The sequence below is a fragment of the Macaca thibetana genome, chromosome 7 (assembly GCF_024542745.1).
Source record: "Macaca thibetana thibetana isolate TM-01 chromosome 7, ASM2454274v1, whole genome shotgun sequence".
In the NCBI taxonomy this organism is placed as follows: Eukaryota; Metazoa; Chordata; class Mammalia; order Primates; family Cercopithecidae; genus Macaca; species Macaca thibetana.
Window position 1 is genome coordinate 119368688 of NC_065584.1, and position 27095 is coordinate 119395782.

At 40.9% G+C, this 27095-nt stretch overlaps 1 protein-coding gene across 5 annotated transcripts in view; it reads right to left on the minus strand.

Moving 5' to 3' along the window:
• The window catches only part of AQR (aquarius intron-binding spliceosomal factor), a 154036-nt gene that overhangs the window by 88227 nt on the left and 38714 nt on the right, over positions 1 to 27095 (minus strand). For 3 of the 5 annotated variants that reach the window (XM_050797539.1, XM_050797537.1, XM_050797536.1), the window contains exons 2-8: positions 22877 to 22933; positions 19748 to 19788; positions 11222 to 11257; positions 6823 to 6943; positions 4080 to 4220; positions 2015 to 2083; positions 711 to 811 (exon numbers count right to left, since the gene is read on the minus strand). The exons of 1 other annotated variant lie outside the window; for it this stretch is intronic. In XM_050797539.1, coding sequence (XP_050653496.1) covers positions 711 to 811; positions 2015 to 2083; positions 4080 to 4220; positions 6823 to 6943; positions 11222 to 11257; positions 19748 to 19788; positions 22877 to 22933 — 566 coding nt within the window. Of the gene's footprint in view, positions 1 to 710; positions 812 to 2014; positions 2084 to 4079; positions 4221 to 6822; positions 6944 to 11221; positions 11258 to 19747; positions 19789 to 22876; positions 22934 to 25861; positions 26249 to 27095 lie in introns of those variants that run through there. One more of the 5 variants, XM_050797540.1, reaches the window with a different exon arrangement.

The following is a 27095-nucleotide window of genomic DNA, read 5'->3' on the forward strand; positions in this document are numbered from 1 at the left end:
CAGTGATTTACAAGAGTCACAAGAAACAGCTGGAAGCTTCTGAAAGCCTTGTAAGAAGTTTAGAGTTAGGCTGGGCGCAGTGGCTTATGCCTGTAATCCCAGCACTTTGGGAGGCCAAGGCAGGCGGATTACCTGAGGTCCGGAGTTTGAGACCAGCCTGACCAACATGGAGAAACCCCATCTCTACTATAAATAAAAAATTAGCTGGGCGTGGTGGCGCATGCCTAGAATCCCCCAGCTACTTGGAGGCTGGGGCAGGAGAGTCGCTTGAACCTGGGAGGCAGAGGTTGCAGTGAGCCACAGTCGCACTATTGCACTCCAGCCCGGGCAACAAGAGTGACACTTGGTCTCCAAAAAAAAGTGAAGGAGTAAGAAAAGAAACAAAAAGTTATATTAATAGCCTAAAGATAGTGGAGCAAATTGAGAATCATGCATGAGGCACACGGACAATAGGCAGGGAGAAAACCAGTGGGACAACTATATATACTTAGTAGCACAGAAAGAAGGAAAAGAAGAAAAGCATGATGTTCTGGCTTCTGCTTTAGATCTTTGTGAAAAATATTCTTATGACAGTCTAGGTAAAAGTACTTATTATAATAACTTATTTGGGCTCAGCACTATATAAAGGGAAACAACAAACCAGTCAACATCATCTAAAGTCCACAATCCAGCATAATAAGCCAACATGAAATGAAGCTCTGCCAACATACTGTTCTCTTGCTTCTGGATCCATCTTTTCATCATTCTTTTTAATCAAGTTCCAGAATTTTCTTAGCTTAGGTGTCTTTTTTAATTCTAATTCCAATCGTGCCTGAAGAAGAGATGTGTTATTAAATTACCAGTAACCTCAAAGTTTACAAGGATAAGGATTAGATCAACTATTTGCTAGTTTTCTAATATATGAGTACAAAAGAGAGCAATCAAGATTGTAAGCTCAATAATTATTTTTTTATTTCAAAACTTAAAGAGCTAAGTCTGAAAAATATATGCATCAACACTTAGCATAATCACTGAGGTTTGAAAAATATGAGTCTGAAAAAATGCACAAAAAACAGCTATCACAAGTAAATAAGGAAATGTCCACATTAGCATATTGTCACTTTTTAACTTAGTATTAACTATTTATTTATTTATTTTATTATTTATTTTTTTTTTTTTGAGACGGAGTCTCGCTCTGTCACCCAGGCTAGAGTGCAGTGGCAGGATCTCAGCTCACTGCAAGCTCCGCCTCCCAGGTTCACGCCATTCTCCTGGCTCAGCCTCCCGAGTAGCTGGGACTACAGGCGCCCGCCACCTCGCCCGGCTAGTTTTTTGTATGTTTTAGTAGAGACGGCGTTTCACCATGTTAGCCAGGATGGTCTCGATCTCCTGACCTCGTGATCCGCCCGTCTCGGCCTCCCAAAGTGCTGGGATTACAGGCTTGAGCCACCGCGCCCGGCCTAGTATTAACTATTTATATGTGCCTTATGTTTTCATGCCCATCAACTGGTACTTATGAATGAGTCTGCATATCTGAGTATAAGCAGAAACACCTACATGCAGGAAATGAAACTCTGAATAAAGCATTACACTGAAATCTGATAGTTTTAACTTTACCTAAGATGTATTAATTTGGCTTTGGTGCTTGCACATATTACCCAATGAAGACTTTATGAAAAAATGGAAGTCATTAATATTAGGTATGATCCAGATCTTCTCCTACAGCTACATATATACTCTAATCAAGGAAAAAAAAATTCAAGTCCACATTTAGTCTCATCTATACTTTGCTAAATTAACCCCCCTTTCTCTACAAGTTCAATAGATACTACCTTCTTCATTTTATATTACTAAAATTAAGTTAAACATCAAATGCACATAAAAACTTTATTTGTAAGTTAATGCAAAGTGGTTTTTCTAAGAAAAGGGGTATTTACCTACCACTTGTATATCCAAGATTAAGGCTATAGACTCTAAAACCACATGCTCTACTTATAACAAATACATTCCTAAGATTCTGAAATTAGAGACTTACCAGCTGTAAGCCCATCCACATTGGGAGGGAGATAAGCTGCTGTACTTCACTCCGTATCAAGTCTACCTCCTGTTTAGGGCATGAAGGAAACAAGTTCATAAACATACCAGCATTTCTACCTAAGTCTTTACATTAAGAAGTATTACTGCCTTTTTAAGTCCTGGATGGAAAACATGCCACCAATATTTTCCAATTAATATTTTGATATTAAAAAGTTCAATGTTTTAAAAAAGATTCCATCCTTATTATTTACAGATTTTGTATTTGCAAATTCATACACTAACAAAAATGTATTTGTAACTCCAAAATCAATACTCCATGTGCTTTCACAGTCATCCAGACAAAAATCTGAGTTGCCTGACGTGCACATTCTCAGGTGAGACTGAACTGATGCTCTGCTTCATTCTCATTGAGTACTTTTTTTTTGGCATGTTTGTGCTTTTTGATGATTTCACTGTTTAAAATGGCACCAAGCCCAAGGCTGAAGTGCTGTCTGATGTTCATGGGTGCAAGAAGGCTGTGGTATGTCTTACAGAGAAAATACGTATGTTAGACAAGCTTCGTTCAGGCATGATTATAGTGCTGTTGGCAGTGAGTTCATGGTTAATGAATCAACAATATACAATAAATAAGCTGTCTTTAAATAGAAACACACATAAAATAAGGCTATGTATTGATAGTTTGTATAATGTCATTACCAACGCTTGCAGGAACCTAACCCTGTACTTCCTCAAGGAGTAATGGTTCAGCATTAGCTCATTCACTGTTCATAGCTACTTTATAAAATGAACGCGGCCGGGCGCGGTGGCTCAAGCCTGTAATCCCAGCACTTTGGGAGGCCGAGACGGGTGGATCACGAGGTCAGGAGATCGAGACCATCCTGGCTAATACGGTGAAACCCCGTCTCTACTAAGAAATACAAAAAAAACTAGCCGGGCGAGGTGGCGGGCGCCTGTAGTCCCAGCTACTTGGGAGGCTGAGGCCGGAGAATGGCGTGAACCCGGGAGGCGGAGCTTGCAGTGAGCTGAGATCCGGCCACTGCACTCCAGCCTGGGCTACAGAGTGAGACACCGTCTCAAAAAAAAAAAAAAAAAAAAATGAACGTAACTACCTCAAATAAGAATTGACTGCATATTTTAAAAGATAAAGCATTTCAATAATAAACTAGTTTGATAAGTTGGTTAAAACTATCACCAAATTACTAATACCAATAAAATCTTATTTCTGCTTAGTTTCTGATAAGAAATCACATCTATTTATATTTCTATTTGTTCTGTTTAGTTTAATAAATGTTAAAGAGATAACAGTGGTATCCAGTGCAGGCATCATAAATCTTTTTTTATGCCTTTAAAAGATCCATGTGAGATAGTACATGGAAACAGCTAATAACTATCCATCTATTAACACTCAGTCTTCAGGATAAGAAAGAACTCCGTGCATTCTCCTGCATGGGTGTAAGTGAATTATCAATTCAGAGGCACTAGATAAATATGTATATTTACCAGATAACCACAGTAGGAAAACTCAAATAAAACATTAATTACTGAAAAAATTTAATTTTTTAGAAGATAATCTTATGAGGGATGAAAATGTATCACACACAAGACATTTTCAAAGATCATCTACAAATGGCCTTTATCAGTTAACTCAAAATACAACTCTCCTACTGACCAACCAGCCTGTGCATAAGGCATGATGAAGAGTAATGAAACTACATCCCTGTATGTATATGCAGTTTGTGGCAAGATCTCATTACTACAATTCCATATTAACCAGTCTCCTTGCTGCTTCTCCTTTTTGTGCTCTCTCTTTGGAGTTTCAGTTCTTATAATCATTTTTCTTAAGAGTCCAGATAGAAAAAATTAAGTATCAAGTTCAAATCTATTAAAAAGTGAACATATCTTACAAAATGGTTTTACTGATAAGTGGCTGAAATCAAGCTAAGCATTATCCTTATTCGCCACTATTATGGATGAAGAGTTGGCTACAGAGGTAATTTCATCTAAACTCAACCTAAAAGAACAAGAAAACTCGAAAATTACCCCAAAATATAAAGTAAAAGTACCAAACTATTGAAGCAATGATCAAGAAAAAGTAGTAAGACTGTCTGTTCATGAAGTGAAAATTCACCATCAGTTTCAGCTAAGGCCGCCTTCAAGATGTGTTTAAAAAAGAATGGGAAGTGGTCTGGCTTCTTCTTAAAAATCTGAAAAGAAAAAGAATAAAAATTCATTTTGAATTGGTTTGCTCACTTAAGCTTTAAAGAAGCCCTAGTAGGCTTTTTAGCAGTCTATTAAAAAAACCAAATAATTACAAAAGAGTTATTTGCGTATCTATAAAATAAGCATCACGTGCTTACTTATAATTAATGGCAAGTCAAATACAGGTTTCTGACAGGACTATGAGAGAGCTGCAGAAACTTTTAGCTAATAAAATAATGGCTTTAATTTCTTTAGTTTTTCCTCTGTGGATTATGCCTGTATTTGGCTTAGGCTTTGTTTTCTTATTATGGATCTGAAGTGTTTTAATTTCTCTGATTTAAACAAAAGAAACTACATCTTTAGCAAAAATTGTAGTTTTCACACTGTAATTAATCTCAAGGACAGCCCCTCCTGCTTTATATTAGCTCTTTACTCTTAAGTTATATATAATGTAAACATATTCAAGCCTCTTTGACCTACCTCTGTTTCTAGTTACTGCCGCAGACAAGCACTCCAAGCGTGTGGTCTACGCTAGTTGTTTTCATTCACTTCTCTAAGACAAGCTCTCCTGAAGCTGTATGGCTGTCAAGTCATATGGACCGTTATGAAGCCTCAACTCCTTTTCAGCATATTGAAGGCTCTTTTTCTTTCGTCTGTTATCTAAACAGCAATATTCCTAGGGTTCTAGCCTCATTCTTCTCCCCCTATTACTTCAACCACTAAATACCAATGATTCCAAATATACATCTGCAGTCTAGATTTCCCTTCTGAGCTCTCAAACCTTAGAGTCCTCTGTCTACTAGATGACTTAAATCTAGATATTCCAAAGGCAATTTAAACTGAATATGTCCAAATTCAATTCAAGAGTTTTGTATCCTCCAAATTATTCCTCAGTCTCTATTACCTATCTTGGTAAATGGTACCATCATCTATTATATTCATTTGCCCAAGCCTGGAAGGTTATTGAAAATAACACCCTTTCCTAATGCTACTTCAACTGATTATCAAATTCAATCAATTCTACCTTCTAAATCTCTGTATATTCTCTAAATCTGTATTATTATTTCTCTATTTCAAGGCTTAATCACCAAAGTGATCTTTATAACAGGCAAATTGACCAGGTTATTCCCTGGCTCAAAAAATTTTCCTTCTTCCTTTCTATAATAGCTTGAAGCAACTTCAAGAAATCCTGAGGCTCTCTTGATATCGACATAAAACCCATAGTTTATTTTGAGCTCTAATGTGCCCTGAGATGGTAGTCATTTAATGAATATTTGAGAGAAGTATCCATGCCTTTATCTTAAAGACTCTATCACCTTCTCACTTCGGAGACCATTTACTCAAAACAGATGACAGGCATCCATTCCTTTTTTTTTTCATTTAAAAAAGTCTGACTGGAAGAGAAGAAACTCTTGATGAAGTGACCATTATATGCTGGGCAAAGAAAACAAAGGTTTTGGATCTCTACTTATCAAGCTTCTGTTGCACCAGCACAAAAAGGAAACATCAGTGCATTAGAAATTTCTAAAAGGAAAAATAGATCCCAAATCAAGGACAAAAAGAACAGGCAGGGCACGGTTACTCATGGCTGTAATCCCTGCACAAGGTGGGTGGATCACCTGAGGTCAGGAGTTTGACACCAGCCTGGCCAACATGGTGAAACCCCGTCTCAACTAAAAACACAAAAATTAGCTGGGCATGGTGGCGGGCACCTGTAATCCCAGCTTCTCGGGAGGCTGAGGCAGGAGAATTGCTGGAACCTGGGAGGCAGAGGTTGCAGTGAGCTGAGATCACACCATTTGCACTCCAGCCTGGATGACAAGAGCGAAATTCAGTTTCAAAAAAAAAAAAAAGAACGTTGAAATTATAACATAAGCATCTGTCTTGACTTTGGTAACTTTTTTTTATTCATGTAAAACTACAAATATACACTTTCTCTTGTGAAAAAAGACACTGAGAAGTATCTCATTTGAACATTATATACTTGCACTTTTTCTCTTCTTAGAGATAGGGTCTCGCTCTATTATCCAGCTGGAGTGCTGTGGTGCAATCATAGTTGATTGCAGCCTCGAACTCCTAGGCTGAAGCGGTCCTCTTGCCTCAGTCTCCCAAGTAGCTGGGACTACAGACTCACGCCACCATGCCTGGCTAATTTTTTTTTTTAAAGAGACAGGTTTTTGCTTTATTGCCCAGGCTGGTCTTGAACTCCCGGCCTCAAGCAATCCTCCCACCTCAGCCTTCCAAAGTACAGGATTACAGGCATGAGTGACAGCACTCAGCCTATTTGTATTTATTAATATAATTTCCATTTTGCCAGCTTCTGATGTAAGTTGTTATAACATATACCATTCTTTGTTTCAAACACAAAGCAGAAAAATAACTCACATTCATAAATTTTCAATTCATAGTAAATTATTAAATCGTTTGAAGGAAGTGTTGAAACCAAAAGAAAATGTATCTTTCACATACTCATTCTTTTGCTCAGTATTTGCTTTAATGCTAGGTAAAATTCTGCTCTAAAAGCACCACTATCAGTAAAAGTTCTGCCACTTTGTAATGGCTTAAGTGGGTCAGTATGAAAGCTATGAAGTAATTTAAATCAGTTACCTCCCATGCAGGCACGTTTTCTCTGAACTTCTCATTCACCATACAGCAAATTGACATTAAATAGGCCTTGCTGGATACCTCAGGAGAATAATTCATCCAGAGATAATTTTCAAGATACTGGCTATAAAGAGTAAAAAGCACAGAATATTTCATTAGTTACCACCACTCACTGTAATGTATAACTCACCCAGAAAAGCATAATTATTTACAACTTTCTGAAAATATTTTGGAAATCTCTATTTATAACTTGGAATCCTTGGCTGGGTGTCATAGCTCATGCCTGTAATCTTTGGGAGGCCAAGGTGGATGGATCACTTGAGGTCAGGAATTGTGATATGGTGAAACCCCATCTCTATTAAAAATACAAAAATTAGCTGGGTGTGGTGGCACACGCCTGTAATCCCAGCTACTCAGGGGGCTGAGGCAGGAGAATCACTTGAACCCAGGAAGAAGAGGATGCAGTGAGCTGAGATTGCACCACTACACTCCAGCCTGGCCAACAGAGCTAGACCCCGTCTTCAAAAACAAACAAAAAAAAGGCCGGGCGCGGTGGCTCAAGCCTGTAATCCCAGCACTTTGGGAGGCCGAGACAGGCGGATCACGAGGTCAGGAGATCGAGACCATCCTGGCTAACACGGTGAAACCCCATCTCTACTAAAAAATACAAAAAAACTAGCTGGGCGAGATGGCGGGCGCCTGTAGTCCCAGCTACTCGGGAGGCTGAGGCAGGAGAATGGCGTGAACCCAGGAGGCGGAGCTTGCAGTGAGCCGAGATCGCGCCACTGCACTCTAGCCTGGGTGACAGAGCGAGACTCCGTCTCAAAAAAAAAAAAAAAAAAAAAAAAAAAAACTTGGAACCCTTCACAAATTTACCTGTTGTCTAGGTCACTGCTACCAGCTACAAATTTATGTATAGAAAACACAGCTTTAGGCCGGGCGTGGTGGCTCAAGCCTGTAATCCCAGCACTTTGGGAGGCCGAGATGGGTGGATCACAAGGTCAGGAGATCGAGACCATCCTGGCTAACACGGTGAAACCCCATCTCTACTAAAAAATACAAAAACTAGCCGGGCGAGGTGACAGGCGCCTGTAGTCCCAGCTACTTGGGAGGCTGAGGCAGGAGAATGGCGTGAACCCGGGAGGCGGAACTTGCAGTGAGCTGAGATTCGGCCACTGCACTCCAGCCTGGGCGACAGAGCAAGACTCCGTCTCAAAAAAAAAAAAAAAAAAAAAAAAAAAAAAAGAAAACACAGCTTTGGAGAATGACAGTCTTACACATTCAAATACAAAGGTATCAAACGTTGCCAACATACATAATTATCACCACCAAACCACTGGATATTCCCTTACTTAAGGCGCTTTTTTTTTTTTTGAGATGGAGTTTTGCTCTTGATGCCCAGACTGGAGTACAATGGCATGATCTAGGCTCACTGCAACCTCCACCTTCCGGGTTCAAGTGATTCTCCTGGTTCTGCCTCCTGAGTAGCTGGGATTACAGGCATGCGCCACCATGCCTGGCTAATTTTTTGTATTTTTAGTAGAGACAGGGATTCTCCATGTTGGTCAGGCTGGTCTTGAACTCTCTCTCGACCTCAGGTGACCCACCCGCCTCAGTCTCCCAAAGTGCTGGAATTACAGGCATGAGCCACTGCACTTGGCCTTTAAGGCTCTTCTTAAAGTAAAAGTTGGCCGAGCACAGTGGCTCACGCCTACAATCCAAGCACTTTGGGAGGCTGAGGCGGGCAGATCATGAGGTCAAGAGATCCAGACCATCCTGGCCAACATGGTGAACCCCCATCTCTACTAAAAATACAAAAATTAGCTGGGCATGGTGGCGTGTGCCTGTAGTCCCAGCTACTCGGGAGGCTGAGGCAGGAGAATCACTTGAACCCAGGAGGCAGAGACTGCAGTAAGCTAAGATCACGTCACTGCACTACAGCCTGGCAACAGAGTGAGACTCCGTCTCAAAAAATAAAAAAAAGGAAAACCCAAAAATACCTGATAAATATCAGTTCTAAAACAAAATGAGGCCAGGCGTGGTGGCTGACACCTGTAATCCCAGCACTTTGGGAGGCCAAAGTGGGCGGATTGCTGGAGCCCAGGAGTTTGAGACCAGCCTGGGCAACATAGTGAGACCTTGTTTCTACAAAAAAAAAGAAAGAAAAAAAAAAAACCACTAGCCAGGTGTGACGGTGTACACCTGTGGTCCCAACTACTCAGGAGGCTGACGTAGGAGGATTGCTTGAGCTTAGGGGGTTGAGGTTGCAGTGAGCCATGATTGTGCCACTGTACTCCAACCTGGGCAACAGAGTGAGTCCCCATCTCTAAAACTAAAAAAAAAAAAAAAAAAAAAAAAAAAAAACTTCTGAAACTCTTACTAAGCCTTCTCAGTCTAGCCTCCATGTATCTTATTTTCTTTCCTATTTTTCATTTTTACTTCTCTTTGCTATTTTCTAGTTAATTCCCTCAGATCTATTTTCTAGTTCACTAATTCCTTCTTTAGCTGCACTAACATGTTATTTACTTTGCTAATTGATGCCTTCCTCTAATAATTTTCATCCACAAAAACCCTTTTCTCAGTTCGCTTTCCTATATCCAGCTACCTTCTCCATGCCATCTTACTTTCCACTTTAGCAAGAAACCATCAATTACTCCCCACAACAACCTTAGACTGGTTATGTTTGAAAGTTGGCCCAGGGAAAATGATATTGTCACATAAAATTAAATAAAAGTTCCTGAAAGGTAACAACCGACTTTTTCAGCTATTAAAAATTTTTCACTGTCAGTTTTGATGCTGCTGCTACAGGGGAGAAATCAGAGCCTCGTTAGCAAAAGAAACTAAGCCAAAGGACTCTGATGGCCATGGAGAAAAAAGGGTAACTTAGCTTTCCCTATCTTACTGTTTTTCCCTAAAAGAAGCAGCACGCCAGGCACGGTGGCTCACGCCTATAATCCCAGCACTTTGGAAAGCCGAAGCGGGCGATCACGAGGTCAAGAAATCGAGATCATCCTGGCCAACATGGTGAAACCCCGTCTCTACTAAAAATACAAAAATTAGCCAGGTGTGGTGGTGCACACCTGTAATCCCAGCTACTCGGGAGGCTGAGGCAGGAGAATCGCTTCTACCCGGGAAGTGAAGGTTGCAGCAAGCTGAGATCGCACCACTGCACTCCAGCCTGGCGACAGAGCAAGACTCTGTCTTAAAAAAAGAAAAAAAGTTTCACTGTCATTGATGCTTTCAATCTGTTTTGTTGCTTTCTCCTTCAATTCCTGCAATTCTCTTGGTTTCTGGACTCTAGAATTCTGGTTAATCCTAATTGCATATTGGTAGCCTCTTGATTTTAATCTGTCTTGTTGAAAGGAGGCACAATATGATGGAAAGAGCATATTTATCTCAGGGCCAGATGGGTCCAGTTTCTAGCCTCAGTTTCCTCCCCTATAAAATAAGGAAGATCTTACTGGTGGTGTTGTGAGGATTAAATAAGATCATTTAATAATAATGCAGTCCTTAGGATACAGGTGGCACTCAACTTAGTAGTTAATTCATAAAAAATTTCAGTTTCCCTCTATAAAAATGATAAGACCATCTCCTTCATGTCATTTTTTTGTGAGGATCAAATCTGTGGATGCAGGAGTAACAATTATTAACACAGAGGTCCTGACCTCTGATGTAAACCAGATGTCAAGGAAGTGTAGAGAAGTGGAAAACCATGAGCTTTGGCATCAGACATTGGTATCCCAGCTCTGCCAATTACTTAGAGCAAAGTATTTAACCTCTCTGATCTCAGCTTCTGTTTCCAGTAAATGCTGAGGATAGTACTTACTTCACAGGATTGTTGTGAGTACTCTGTATGTAAAATGCTTAACACTGGTGAGCACAAAACAGGTGTTCTGTTTGAGAAATGGTAAATGTAGCTATCATCAACAACAATCCTGGCTTTTACTTTCAGCATACTGGCTAGATCTGGTTGTAACAATCTAATCTACTTTTGCAATCTAAAAATCATACATTATCTTTTGTCTGAAATAGTTATATTACCAGTAAGCTAGACTGGAACAACGCTACCTTGATAACATTTTAGCTTGGCAGGGAAAACAGCTATAGAACACACTCTATTTCCACTGATCACTAGAGAAACCAAGTTTGAGTTCAGAAATTATTCACCACATGCTACCTTAACAAGTAAGAAAAAAATCAAAATACAAGTTATTCTGACAATGGGCCATCATCTTTGAAAACAAAGGCTATTACACACATATTCCAAAATAAGCCAATCACAGAAATATATATCTTCACAGATTTAGATTTTCTTAGTCACTCACAGAACTACACAGAAAATTTAGCTAAAACTGAAATCACATTGTTATCTTTTTCATCAACGGAATGCCTTATGACTTACCTAAATTCCAAGAGCATTATCTTTCTAATAGCAAACCTGAAAACATAAAAATAAATAAAATGTTTAAAATAGAAAATACAAACATTTCAGAATTATTAACCCAAATGCATTTAGGGATGTTGTGTTTTCATATCAACTCACCTATCAAAATTCATATCAGATCACAATTTCCTACGTCAGTTCAACTTCTTAAGCACTGACCAACATGTTTTCATTTAATACTCAAATGGAAACATTTTGCTAAAGAGTCATGCCTTCCTAAAAGCACACAGGACACATATCTTTACTGCAAATGTGAAAATCAGATGTTTCACTTGCTTCTTAGTGTTGACAGTGAGCTTAAAATAATAAAATATTGGGGGGAGGGGGGAGGGATTGCATTGGGAGTTATACCTGATGTAAATGACGAGTTGATGGGTGCTGACGAGTTGATGGCTGCAGCACACCAACATGGCATAAGTATACATATGTAACAAATCTGCACGTTATGCACATGTACCCTAGAACTCAAAGTATAATAAAAATATATATATAAAAAAAAAAAACCAAAATATTGTGGAAAAAATATCAGATATTTGTCTTTAATATACTGTCTTTTTTAAACAGAATTACTTTGTTTTATATGAATAAACAATGATATAGTCATGTTTGTCCAAAATATACCTATGTTGTCCCGAAGCAGATACAAACGGCCGCTAATTTAGTTTTATCATTTCATAATATTGGAAATAGATCAGAACACTGTCACTAGATAATAGTTTCCAGCTTTGAAAATTAAGTGTCTATGTATTATGAATTTATAATGCCCCAGGAAACCATTATCCTGTCAAAATCCTATTCCACTGATTTCTGATCTCTTATATAGTTTCACTGAGCATACAATGTCACAAAACTTTAGTGAGAATGAAATGAAGGTTTTTACTATGCAAAAGCACTAAGACAGAATACTGCCTAAGTACTGGCTTCTACAGCCAGCCAAGATGCTAAGTGGATAGGCCATCTTGAGTGACACACTCTAGATCTCCAACTGCAGACATTTCACTTGAATTAACTGTATGTTAGACAACAGAATTCACTCACTGCCCACTATACACAAAACTCTACATTTAATTTCTTCAGTCACAAACAGGACCTCATGATAAAAAAGAGAAAATCCTGGCTCATGAGATAGAATACCAGTGTTCTAGTAATGACTCAGTGTTATTTTGACAATGTCTTTTAAACATTCTTTTTCTATTTTTTTCTTTTTTATCGAGACAGAGTCTTGCTCTATCGCCCACCCTGGAGTGCAGTGGTGCGATCTCGGTACACTGCAACCTCCGCCTCCCAGGCTCCAGCAGTTCTTGTGCCTCAGACTCCCGAGTAGCTGGGATTACAGTCACGTGCCACTACACCTGGCAAATGTTTTGTATTTGTAGTAGAGATAGGGGTTTCCCCATGTTGTCCAGGCTGGTCTCGAACTCCTGAGCTCAGGTGATCCACCCACCTCAGTCTCCAAAAATGCTAGGATTACAGGCGTGAGCTACCACACCTGACGTCTTTTAAACATTCTGCAATTCAGTTTCTTCATGTATAAAAATGGTAAAGCGGCCAACTTTCCTTTATAACTACAGAAGTGAAAAATAAGTCTTTTTTTTTTTTTTGGAGGCAGAGCTTGCTCTATTGCCTAGGCTAGAGTACAGTGGCACAAACACAGCTCACTGTAGTCTCAATCTCCCAGGCTCAAGCGATCCTCCCACCTCAGCCTCTCAAATAGCTGGGACTACAGGCACGTGCAACCACGTCCAGCTAATTTTTTTGATTTTTAGTAGAAATGAGGTCTCACTATGTTGCCCAGACTGGTTTCAAACTCCTGAGCTCAAGTAATCCTCCCACCTCGGCCTCCCGAAGTGCTGGGATTACAGGTACAAGCCACCATGCCTGGCCTTGAAAAATAAGTCTTGATGTGTCAAAATAAAGCAAAAGCAGTCTGAAAAACATTCAATTCCTCTTCTAGCAATCTCAGTGGTATTCATTAAATTTGGAGTTTTATACTTTTGCCAGTGAACTCTCTGAGACAGATAAAGTGAACAGCTTAACTGAAAGCGTACTTATATAAAAACAGGTCCATGAACTAGACACCACATCAGAAGAATTTTAAAGGTAAGTATGGAAGGCTGGGCACGGTGGCTAATGCCTGCAATCCTAACACTTTGAGGCCAAGGAGGGTGGATTACCTGAGCTCAGGGGTTCCAGACCAGCATGGGCAACACGGTGGAACACCATCTCTACTAAAATACAAAAAATTAGCCGGGTGTGGCAGCATGTGCCTATAGTTCCAGCTACACAGGGGGCTGAGGCAGGAGAATTGCTTGAACCCGGGAGGCGGAGGTTGCAGTGGGCTGAGATTGTGCCACTGCACTCCAGCCTGGGTGACAGAGTGAGACTCCATCTCAAAAACATAAATAAATAAATAAAAATAAGTATGAAAAGTTACAAACAATAACCACAAATATAAATAATTTGAAGGATTTTTGGACGGTTTTTTTTTAAGTTACCAGTATTCACTGAGAGCATGCATTATGCCTGACACTGTGCCAAGGACTTAACGTGCATTTCATTAAATCCTTCCAAAGCTGAATAATTTATGTATGACAAACTGGGTCTATTACTGTATCATTAAAAATGATAAGAAAAAAGAGAAGGGGCCGCACAAATGAGAGTTCTTTTCTACTACATTCCCACCTACCCCAAGAACTTCCTCTTCTGGGACATGACTGTGTGAAACATGAGGTCTGCAGCTGTGGCATCCCCACCACAATCATACGGAAAAAATCAATAAAACCTTTTGACAAGACTGACAAAGGCCTTGACATTATTAACTTCTGAGCTAGCTACTTCTAGATCTATTAAGTAGATGATTAAAACAATAAATAATAACAGTGAACAAAAGAAGCCAGCCACACGAGGCACAGTGGCTCATGTCTGTAATCCCAGCACTTTGGGAGGCCGAGCATGCAAATTACCTGAGGTCAGGAGTTCGAGACTAGCCTGACCAATACGGCGAAACCCCATCGCTACTAAAAATACAAAAAATGAGCCGGGTGTGGTGGCGGGCACCTGTAATCCCAACTATTCGGGAGGCTGAGGCAGGAGAATTGTTTGAAGCCGGGAGGCGGAGGTTGCAGTGAGCCGAGATCACACCACTGTGCTCCAGCCTGGGCGGCAAGAGCGAAACTCCATCTCAAAAAAAAAAAAAGAAGCTAGCCACAAAAGAATACATAGTGTGTGATTCTATTTATTTATTTAAAGTTGAAAAATAACCAAAATTATAGTGTTCTTGTTTGCACACTTACATATTATAATGATAAAGAAAAGGAACAAGCAGAGAGCTTCTGCAACACGACAATGTTCGTGGAGTTTTTCAGCCTAGGTGGTGGTTATGAATTATTACTATAATTCGTAAGTATACACATTTGTTTTACACTCTTTTCTGTGTTACATTTCATAATAAAAGAGTCCACACATTTCAAATAAAAATAAACACTTTGGCAAAAGTAGATTACTCTGTAAATCACCCTTTTTGAAAGCATAAAAACCACTTAGTTGATTCATAACAGGATTACACATCATACCAAAGTGTACTAGTTAAGAGGTTTCTAGAAGGCAAAGGACTCTTATTTAAGAACAGAGTATTCAAGGCCAGGCACAGTGGCTCACACCTATAACCTCAGCACTTTGGGAGGCTGAGGTGGGCAGATCACATGAGGTCAGCAGTTCGAGACTAGCCTGGCCAACATGGTGAAACCCTGTCTCTACTAAAATACAAAAAATTAGCAGGGCACGGTGGTACATGCCTGTAATCCCAGCTACTCAGGAGTCTGAACCAGGAGAATTGCTTGAACCCAGGAGGCAGAGATTGCAGTGAGTCGAGATTGCGTCACTGTACTCCAGCCTGGGCAACAAAGGTGAAACTCCATCTCAATAAAATAAAAGAACAGAGCAGAAAAAAAAAAAAAGAACCAGGGAACCAGGATTCAATACCTGGTGTGCCTCTACTGGGAAGCATCTTGGGCAAGTTATTTAACCTATCTACTTCAGTTTCCTTATCCATAAAATGAGGATAATAATATTGTTATAGGGTTGTTGTGGGAATAAACGAGCTAGATGCTTATAGCAGAATGCAAGGTGCTTAGAGTAGAATTTGGCACATAGTAAGCACTTAACTATTATTTTTAAAATATTTTAAAAATCAAACTTGGATTAAGAATTCATTAAGATAAGCCTGCCAAATCTGATAATGGCAAGAACAGCAAAAATGAATCAATTGTGTAATGTACCATACAGTAACATGGCTGTTACATCAAGCCATTCCCCCAATACTGAAAATGCCATGAGCACATAGCACAGCAAAATAATTTCCTCAGGACCTAGCCTAAACAATTGGTCACTTAAATTTTTTTTTTCTTTTTTGAGACAGTCTCGCTCTGTCACCCAGGCTGCAGTGCAATGGCACAATTTCCGCTCACTGCAACCTCCGCCTCGCGGGTTCAAGAAATTCTTCTGCCTCAGCCTCCCGAGTAGCTAGGATTACAGGTGCATGCCACCACACCCAGCTGATTTTTATATTTTTAGTAGAGACAGGGTTTTACCATGTTAAATTTTTAAATACATACTACAGTTTATGTATTATAGAAGTACACTTAGAAATAAAAAACGTGGGCCGGGCGCGGTGGCTCAAGCCTGTAATCCCAGCACTTTGGGAGGCCGAGATGGGCGGATCACGAGGGCAGGAGATCGAGACCATCCTGGCAAACATGGTGAAACCCTGTCTCTACTAAAAAGTACAAAAAAAAAAAATAGCCAGGTGAGGTGGTGGATGCCTGTAGTCCCAGCTACTGGGGAGCCTGAGGCAGGAGAATGGCGTGAACCCGGGAGGCGGAGCTTGCAGTGAGCTGAGATCTGGCCACTGCACTCCAGCCTGGGCGACAGAGCGAGACTCCGTCTCAAAAAAAAAAAAAAAAAAAGAAATAAAAAACGTGGGCCGGGTACGGTAGCTCACGCCTGTAATCCCAGCACTTTGGGAGGTCGAGGCAGGCGGATCACCTGAGGTCGGGAGTTCAAGACCGACCTGACGAACGTGGAGAAACCCCATCTCTAATAAAAATATAAAATTAGCTGGGTGTGGTGGAGCATGCCTGTAATCCCTGCTACTCGAGAGGCTGAAGCAGGAGAATCACTTGAACCTAGGAGGCGGAGGTTGCAGTGAGCCGAGATTGCGCCATTGCAAACCAGCCTAGGCAACAAGATCGAAACTCCGTCTCAAAAAAACATTAAAAAAAAATAATAATAATAAACGTGTACAAGATAAGAAAATGACTGTTAAAAGTGCCACAATAGGCCGGGCGCGGTGGCTCAAGCCTGTAATCCCAGCACTTTGGGAGGCCGAGACGGGCGGATCACGAGGTCAGGAGTTCGAGACCATCCTGGCTAATACGGTGAAACCCCGTCTCTACTAAAAAATACAAAAAACTAGCCGGGCGAGGTGACGGGCGCCTGTAGTCCCGGCTACTCGGGAGGCTGAGGCAGGAGAATGGCGTAAAAACCCGGGAGGCAGAGCTTGCAGTGAGCTGAGATCCGGCCACTGCACTCCAGTCTGGGCGACACAGCGAGACTCCGTCTCAAAAAAAAAAAAAAAAAAAAAAAAAAGTGCCACAATAAATCTTAGCCATGCCAAAGACAGCAACTTCTTTCAGAACTAAGAATAACATAGGGGCTGGGTGTGGTGGCTAATTCCTATAATCCCAGCACTTTGGGAGGTCAAGGCGGGCAGAATGCTTGAGCTCAGGAGTGAGACCAGCCTGGGCAACATGGCGAAACCCTGTTTCTACCAAAAATACAAAAAGAATTAGCTGGGCATGGTGGTTTGCACCTGTGGTCCCAGCTACTCAGGAGGCTAAGGTTGGGGGGATCGCTTGAGCCCAGGAGGCAGAGGTTGCAATGAGCTGAGATCACACCACTGCACTCAAATCTGGGTGAAAGAGAGCAACCCTGTCACACATACACACACAAAAAGTAGCCAAATGTATACGGCTTAAAAATCATTAGCAGCTTTTAGTTGTTATAAAAAATCACCTCTGAAGAAGAAATATTAATAGCAAGGGTTTAAATGAAAAAATAAACAATCACTTTCCACTGGAGTGAAAACCCATTCTGAAGATTCAAAATAATTTTCAAATTATATAACCTTAATATAGAAGAAAAAAATGATACTAGAATAAATCCACCCACTCGTCTTTAGTTTTCTCAAGAAATTTCATTCATACTCACCTTCAGACCAACAGGCCATATGTTACAAATCTGCTGAAATGTCCTACCTTCAGCAAGAATTTGACTAATTATTCTGAAATACCAGCCCTTGTCATTATCCTCTAACCACACTTTAATTCATAGCACTTACTATCTCCTGACATTACATTATATATAGATATATAGATATATACATCTGTCTGTGTGACCCACTAGAATGTAACCTCCAGGAGAGCAGGGACTCTATCTCTCCTCTTTTCTGTTGTATTGTTAGCATTGAAATGGTGGCTAATACAAAGTAGGCTCAACTCAGTCTCTTTTTGTTGTTTGTCTTGAGACAGGGTCTCACTCTGTCACCCAGGCTGGAGTGCAGTGGTACGACTGTGGCTCACTGCACCCTTAACCTCCTGGGCTCAGGTGATCCTCCCACTTCATCCTCTTGAGTAACTGAGCTACAGCCATACGCCACCATGTCCAGTTAATTTTTTGTATTTTTTCTAGACACAGGGTTTTGCCATGTTGCTCAAACTGGTCCTGAACTACTTACTGGGCTCGAGCAATCCACCCACCTCGACCTCCCAAGGTGCTGGGATTACACGCATGAGCCACCATGCCCAGCCAACCCAATCTCTTTTGAGCTATACACCTGGATACCCAACTGCTTATTCCATATCTCCATCTTCATGGCTCTTACGTAGCTAGAATTCCAGATATTCAAAAGTGAAATAATGATCTACACCCAATCCTATCCTCAACAACGTGGCAAAAGTCAGTAATAGCATCACTAATCACTCAGCAACTTAAGCAAAAAATTTTAGGATCTTCTTAGATTTCTCCTTTTCCCACATCTGCCACATCCAAACATCAAGTCTTTCCACTTCCATCTTTCTCAAATGGACAAATCCTCTCCCAACTTTCCACGGAAGTCAAATCTATGACATCTTGAAGCTGACTACTACAATGCTCACCTAACTAATTCCCTGCCTCTTGCTCCCTCCAAATCCAAATTCTTGCTGGGTGCAGTGGCTAATGCCTGTAATCCCAGCACAGCACTTTGGGAGGCTGAGGCGGGTGGATCACTTGGGGCCAGGAGTTTGAGACCAGCCTGGCCAACATGGTGAAACCCTGTCTCAAAGCCGGGCGCGGTGGCTCACGCCTGTAATCCCAGCACTTTGGGAGGCCGAGGCGGGCGGATCACAAGGTCAGGAGATCGAGACCACGGTGAAACCCCGTCTCTACTAAAAATACAAAAAATTAGCCGGGCGCGGTTGTGGGCGCCTGTAGTCCCAGCTACTCGGGAGGCTGAGGCAGGAGAATGGCGTGAACCCGGGAGGCGGAGCTTGCAGTGAGCTGAGATCCGGCCACTGCACTCCAGCCTGGGCGACACAGCGAGACTCCGTCTCAAAAAAAAAAAAAAAAAAAAAAAAAGAAACCCTGTCTCAAAAAAAGTAAAAAAAAAAAAAAATCTCTTTTTCAAATACCACTGTGCTTACAACTCTTCTTAATTCCTACTGTTTTCCAAATAAAGGACAAAATCCTGAAGATGGTCTTTGGCCCATTTAGTCAAATATCCTTTTAAAATACTCACTGGGCATACATGTCTGCAGGTGCATATATAAAAAGATACCTAAGATACATTGTTAAATTTTTTAAAAGAAGCATAATGAAAAAATGGCATGTAGAGTACAAACCCTTTTGTGTTTGAAAAAACATGTAGGGGTGGGGAATAGAACAGATGTATATGAATCATATACATGAACCAGGGATTGGGGGCAGAAAAGATGATTTATTGAAACTTACCCCTTACAGCATATTGCTCAAAAATAATTTTTATCACTTGTGTTTATTATTATACATTTTATACATTACATATATGCTACATTATTATAAATTTAATATTGTCTTACTTTCATAACTTTTTAAGAATATTTTTAAAAAGTGAATCAGAAATAAGAAAATTAATACTAATTGAACTGAAATAAAATCTTCATGTTTACTTTTTCTCAAATTCCATCTAAATCCAAATAAACGCTATGGGATTTGATACCTCTAATCTGAGCCAAAAGTTAGAAGGCAAAAAATAATTTATGACTCTTCAGCACCTAAAGTTTTTCTAGTCAATTTGATGACCAATTTGAAACAGAAAAAAAGGTTCAAGTTATGACCACATAGAAATTCAGCCAAGATCCAACTTGGTCCACCCCAATCACATTGTATAAAATTTAAACTCATTCCTACCTTGATTTGACAATCTCTTTTTCATATATATCTTCAATAACCTGTTATCAAAAATATAAAAATGTAGTATCTCAACAACTTTTTTCAACTCTAAATTGATAGTTTTTAATGAGTGAGATTATATAAAATAAGTTGGTTTAGGAAAGCCATCAAATATTACTGCTATTGAAATAACAAGAGATTTTAAAAATAATCCCATTATATTTCTCAAGATGTGAAATTAAAAGAAAGCAAGGTAGAAAAAATAAATAATAAAACAGAGCCCTAGATTCATTAAAATGATGTGCTTACAAACATTTTCAGGGAAAATAAAAATTCACAAGATCAGGATATTTTTAAACTTAAAGTATATAAATGTTATCAAACTCCATTTAAGAGTCATAACTGTGTGCCTTCAAAACCCACAGAGAAAATTAGTTAAAAGTGTGAAGACATAACAGACACAAATTCTAACTGTTACATCTCATTATCCAAAGGAATATGATAAAGGTTCAGAATTTCCATTCATTTGAGTGAAGGTGGGCAGAATGGTGTACTACCTAAGAATTCAGACTCTGGCCAGGCACGGTGGCTCACGTCTGTAATCCCAGCACTTAGGAGGCCAAAGAGGGAGGATCAGGTCAAGAGATCAAGACCATCCTGGCCAACATGGTGAAACCCTGTCTCTACTAAAAATGCAAATATTAGCTGGGTGTGGTGGCGCACGCCTGCAGTCACAACTACTTGGGAGGCTGAGGCAGAAGAATCAACTTGAACCCAGAAGGCAGAGGTTGCAGTAAACCAAGATCGCACCACTGCTCTCCATCCAGCCTGGCGACAGGGTGAAACTCCGTCTCAAAATAAAATAAAAAATAAAAAAAAGAATTCAGACTCTGGAATTGCACATCTCAAAAAAAAAAAAAAAAAAAAGAACTCAGACTCTGGAATTGGAAGCGTGGTTCAATGCATCTGCCTTCACTACTGATGGCTAGAACTCTTGGGCAAGTGTCTGACCTCTCTAAGGCTCAGTTTCCTTACCCACAAAACAGATCTACTAATACAAACTATCACACAGCATTATTGCAAATAAAATAAGACAGGGTATATAAAATACTGGCACACAGTTAGTAACAAAATACTGGCACACAGTGAAAATTATGCCTTCAGTAACAGTTGGTAACTATGATGTCAATAGCAGCAGTAGCAGTGCAATACAGCTCATAAAACCTCTGCCTTCCAAAGTATCAGTAAAAAGGCATACACCGCCATATAATACCTTGAACTCCTGTAAAATTGGGATGAAGTACTTTAACATGGTATAATATAATATTATTGTATGGTAACTATGATGTCTTTTTTTTTTTTTTTTTGAGATGGGGTCTCACTCTGCCACGCAGGTTGGAGTGTAGCAGTGTTTAATCTAGATGAAATTCTGTTATTGTTTTCATCAATTTCAATTTAAATAATAAAATAAAGACAGCTTCAGGCTGATATGGAGCCTAGACCTTTTCTCATTGCAAAGTTAAATAATAAAAATGCAAGCCTGGGTGACAGAGCGAGACTCCGTCTCAAAAAAAAAAAAAAAAAAAAAGTATTGTAAGTGCCTCTGCCTTCCAGGCTCAAGTATCCTCCCCACATGGTGAAAACCCATCTCTACTAAAAATACAAAAATTAGCCTCCTAAGTAGTGGGAGAATCGCTTGAACAGGAGGCTGCATACACCGCCACTGCACTCCAGACTGGGTGAAAAGAGCAACTCCATCTCAAAAAAAAAAAAATGATTACTAGTATACACCTAAAGAAATTTTGGGTAAAAATTTCAGTTTTACCAACAGTGCCTAAAGTCAATTTTTTAAATTAAGAGTCTTCATTGGTATACAATATGTCAACATCTGTTTCATTTAAAGACCTCACTCTCTTTAAGAGACAGGGTCTCATTCTGTTTTCCAGGCTGGAGTGCAGTGGCCTGATTACAGTTCACTTCAGCCTCAAACTCCTGGGCTCAGTGAGTCATCCTTCCACTTCAGATGAGACTACTCACCTCACCAAGTCAATTTTTTAAATTTTTTTGTAGAGGCAAGATCTCACTACTGTCCAGTCTAGTCTCAAACTCCTGGCTTCAGGTGATCTTCCTTCGTTAGCCTCCCAAAGCACTAGGATTACAGGCATAAGCCACCACACCTGGTCTTAGACCTCTCTTTAAGAACCTATTTGAATGAGAATTAACCCTATATTTGGGAATTTGTCGTATTATTTGTTCTAAATTGCTTCAGTTGGACTTATTCAATTGAATAAGTTCAATTCCCTTATTGAATATTACTGGACTTCAGTTATTACACTATACAACTCCTGCTTCTTCCATCTTTATTATAGACCTTTACCTCATTCACCACTCTAAAAACAAGATAACACAACAGATTTAATCCTAAATGAACTATCAAAAACTTCTACATGGCCGGGCGCGGTGGCTCAAGCCTGTAATCCCAGCACTTTGGGAGGCTGAGGCGGGCGGATCACGAGGTCAGGAGATCAAGACCATCCTGGCTAACATGGTGAAACCCCGTCTCTACTAAAAATACAAAAAACTAGCCGGGCATGGTGGCGGGCGCCTGTAGTCCCAGCTACTCGGAGGCTGAGGCAGGAGAATGGCGTGAACCTGGGAGGCGGAGCTTGCAGTGAGCCGAGATCGCGCCACTGCACTCCAGCCTGGGTGACACAGCGCGAGACTCCGTCTCAAAAAAAAAAAAAAAAAAAAAAAAAAACTTGTACCAAAATTTCTGTATATTTACAAAGATATTTATTACATGATCATTTATAATAATGATAAATTAAAAACAATCTAAGAATCTATAAACAGAAAAACAGTTAAGTAAATTATACACATACACTTTTTTTTTAAGGTTTAAAGAAAATACAACAAAATGGTAAGAGAGGTTATCTCTGGGTAGTGATTATTTTCTTATGGTGTAGTTTCTATGTCTTCCAAATTTCCTAACATAAATAATTGCTAAGTTTGATAAGCAAAAAATTGCATTTTTTGTAGATTCTTAGGTTTTTAATTTTTAAAAAATTATGGAAAGCTTTTGTTGAAATAACCCTTTAAAAGGAGTGTAACTTCTTAAGAATTATGTTGCAAACCCAAAATACTTACCTTTATATCAAAAGGTGATTTCTTCTTGATGTGGGGAGCCCAGTATTTACACGCTAACTGCAAAAGTAAATAGTATAAACAGTAAGTCACAAACTCATGCCATTGTAGAGCTGGAAGACAGATCATTTAGTGATAAGCTGTTTCTTTTTTTTCTTTTTTCTTTTTTTTTTTTTTTTGGAGACAGAGTCTCGCTCTGTCGCCCAGGCTGGAGTGCAGTGGCGTGATCTTGGCTCACTGCAAGCTCCGCCTCCCGGGTTCACGCCATTCTCCTGCCTCAGCCTCCTGAGTAGATGGGACTACAGGCGCCCGCCACCTCGCCCAGCTAGTTTTTTTGTATTTTTTAGTAGAGACGGGGTTTCACTGTGTCAGCCAGGATGGTCTCGATCTCCTGACCTCGTGATCCGCCCGTCTCGGCCTCCCAAAGTGCTGGGATTACAGGCTTGAGCCACCGCGCCCGGCCGATAAGCTGTTTCTTAACAAGGCCCTACTGGGCACTGGGGGACAGAGTAAATCTGAAGGGACTATACAGGCATACAGGCCAGTTGGCATCCTTGACCCCAAACCAGTAAATGCCAGTAATGCTTTGCACTACAACATGCCATTGTGATTTAAACAAACAAAAAAATCCTCTCCAACCACCCCTAGGGAAACAATACAGCTCAGTTAATAACCACAGAGCCAAACATCTTCAGCCTACCAATAAGGAAACCCTGGTCTAGAAAAAGTAAGTGACCTGCCCAAGATTACAGTTGGTTAATAGTTGAGCAAGTATTACAAACGATATTCAAAATCTTCATGAATACTTTCTAAAATAATGAGCCTTTAAATGATTAGTTCACACCCATAACAAAATCTTAAAAAAAAAAATTGTAGTCTATCAGCTGGTTATTACAGAGAATATAAGAGTTGGCATATTAGCCGGGCGCAATGGCTCACACCTGTAATCCCAGCACTTTGGGAGGTTGAGGCAGGTGGATCAGGAGGTCTGGAGTTCAAGACCAGCCTGTCCAACATAGTGAAACCCTGTCTCTACTAAAAATTCAAAAATTAGCTGGGCGTGGTGGCACACACCTGTAATCCCAGCTACTCAGGAGGCTGAGGCAGAAGAATCACTTGAAAGCAAGAGGTGGAGGTTGCAGTGAGCCAAGATTGCACCATTGCACTCCAGCCTGGGCAGGCGACAGAGCGAGATTCTGTCTCAAAAAAAAACAAACTTGGCCGGGCGCGGTGGCTCAAGCCTGTAATCCCAGCACTTTAGGAGGCCAAGGCAGGCGGATCACGAGGTCAGGAGATGGAGACCATCCTGGCTAACACGGTGAAACCCCGTCTCTACTAAAAAATACAAAAAAATAGCCGGGCGAGGTGGCGGGCGCCTGTAGTCCCAGCTACTCGGGAGGCTGAGGTAGGAGAATGGCGGGGACCCGGGAGGCGGAGCTTGCAGTGAGCTGAGATCCGGGCACTGCACTCCAGCCTGGGCGACAGAGCGAGACTCCGTCTCAAAAAAAAAAAAAAAAAAAAAACCTTAAATAAAAAAAAAAAGAGTTGGCATATTTCAGCAGATTAGGCTTTACCTGTAAACTGTGAAATTTAAACAAATATATAACTCTCTCTACATATTTAAAGAAACAGCATAGTCTTACTCATAGGGTTTTATTTTAAAACCCAATTATAATCTCTTTAAAAATAGAAAACTGGCAAGCACAAAGACTCAATATATTTATAAAAAGGTGACTGCAGTATCTGGCATATCAGAGGCACTCACAAAGTCTGATGGATAAATGGATGGACAAATGAAGCAAAATCTGAAATGTTACTTCTGTGAGGCTGTCCTCAACACTACCTGATGACGACAATTGCTTTTTCATCTTCATTTTGTATATAACTCTTTATAATCTTACCTTTCTACATTATAAATATTTGATTGCTTATCCAACTTTCCTTCTCACTTAATTGGAATACTTAAGAGATGGGACCTGTTTTCTTTGCTTTCATAGCTCAGCGATAAACTGCACAGACAACACACTTAAAGAGCCTCCCAAGCAGTTAGGACACTGGCCCTGAGGAATAGCCTCTAAAAATATTACAGTAACTTCCTACTTAAATGACACCTTCCGGCCAGGTGTGGTGGCTCACGCCTGTAATCTCAGCACTCTGGGAGGCCGAGGCGGGTGGATCACCTGAGGTCAGGAGTTCAAGACCAGCCTTGCCAATATGGTAAAACCCCATCTCTACTAAAAATACAAAAATTAGCCGGGCGTGGTGGTTGTGTACCTATAATCTCAGCTACTCGGGAGGCTGAGGCAGGAGAACCGCTTGAACCTGGGAGGCGGAGATTGCAGTGAGCCAACACCAAGCCACTGCACTCCAGCCCGGGCAACAGAGCAAGACTCCATCTCAAAAATAAATAAATAAATAACACCTTCCCAAATTACCAATCACTCTCCAACTCAATAGAAAATCTTCACCTCACCCCCAGTTATTCTGGGGAGGATCTTGGTTCATTGCAACCTCCGCCTTCCGGGTTCAAGCAATTCTCTAGCCTCAGTCTCCTGAGAAGCTGGGATTACAGTCATGCGCCACCACGCCTGGATAATTCTGTATTTTTAGCAGAGACGGGGTTTCTCCATGTTGGTCAGGCTGGTCTAAAACTCTGACCGCAGGTGATCCACCAGCCTCGGCCTCCCAAAGTGCTGGTATTACAGGAATGAGCCACCGTGCCCGGTTGAAGATTTTAAGGACAGTCAGCCTTAGTGTAGTTCCCTGTAGTCCCCGCTACAAGGGAGGCTGAGGTGGAAGGATCACTTGAGCCCGGGCAACATAGTGAGACCCTATCTTGAAAGAAGAAAAGGAAGGAAAGGAAGGGAGAGATTTTAAGAAGGCAAGTGATATGATGAGATTTGCACTTGTATAAAATCACTCGGAAAGCAACATGAAGAATGGGCTAGAGGACAGCAAGAAGAAGAACAATATAACAGATTAGGATACCTTCGTCCAGGCAGAAAACAATGGCAACCAGGCTTAGGGTGACAGAGATGTAGAACACCAGATAGATTCCAAAGATACTCAGAATGTAGAAATGTAGGGATTAAAGGAGGATTCAAAATTTCTCCCTAGGCTTCTGCCCTGACAAATCTGTTGAGACAAGGAATAAAGAATAAAGAAGCAGGTGGGCATGATAACTTCTACACTGAACTACTTACACTCTTACGCAATTCGCAAATAAAGAGTAAGAATGAGGAATGATGCTGACAACCACAGGACTGTGTTTCCCTATCCAAAGCCAACTGTGGCTCACAATGCAAGATAGTAAACAGATTCTAAATGAACGCTCTCCAACTACAGAATCACTCTCTTTTTTTTTTTTTTTTTTTTTTTTTTTTTTTTGAGACGGAGTCTCGCTCTGTCGCCCAGGCTGGAGTGCAGTGGCCGGATCTCAGCTCACTGCAAGCTCCGCCTCCCGGGTTCACGCCATTCTCCTGCCTCAGTCTCCCGAGTAGCTGGGACTACAGGCGCCCGCCACCTCGCCCGGCTAGTTTTTTATATTTTTTAGTAGAGATGGGGTTTCACCGTGTTAGCCAGGATGGTCTCGATCTCCTGACCTCGTGATCCGCCCGTCTCGGCCTCCCAAAGTGCTGGGATTACAGGCTTGAGCCACCGCGCCCGGCCAGAATCACTCTCTTCTTAAATGGGTCTATTTGGAGGTGTCTTGTCAGTTTCTCATAGCTGCTCAAAAACTCAGGACACTCTACGGACCAGGAAAAAGCCTACTCCTACTTGAAGAGGCAGTCCAGCATCACTCTGCTGCGAAGGCTGCTTGACAGTCTCAGATAGATTGGGGTGTTCCCTCCTCTCTGAATCAATTGCTCCTGAGGCAAACTCCAATACAGCAAAACTCATAGAGCAGTTTTCTTTTTATGTGTCTTTTTTTTTTTTTTTTTTTTTTTTGAGACGGAGTCTCGCTCTGTCGCCCAGGCTGGAGTGCAGTGGCCGGATCTCAGCTCACTGCAAACTCCGTGTCCCGGGTTTACGCCATTCTCCTGCCTCAGCCTCCCGAGTAGCCGGGACTACAGGCGCCGCCACCTCGCCCGGCTAGGTTTTTTGTATTTTTAGTAGAGACGGGGTTTCACCGTGTTAGCCAGGATGGTCTCCATCTCTGACCTCGTGATCCGCCCGTCTCGGCCTCCCAAAGTGCCGGGATTACAGGCTTGAGCCACCGCGC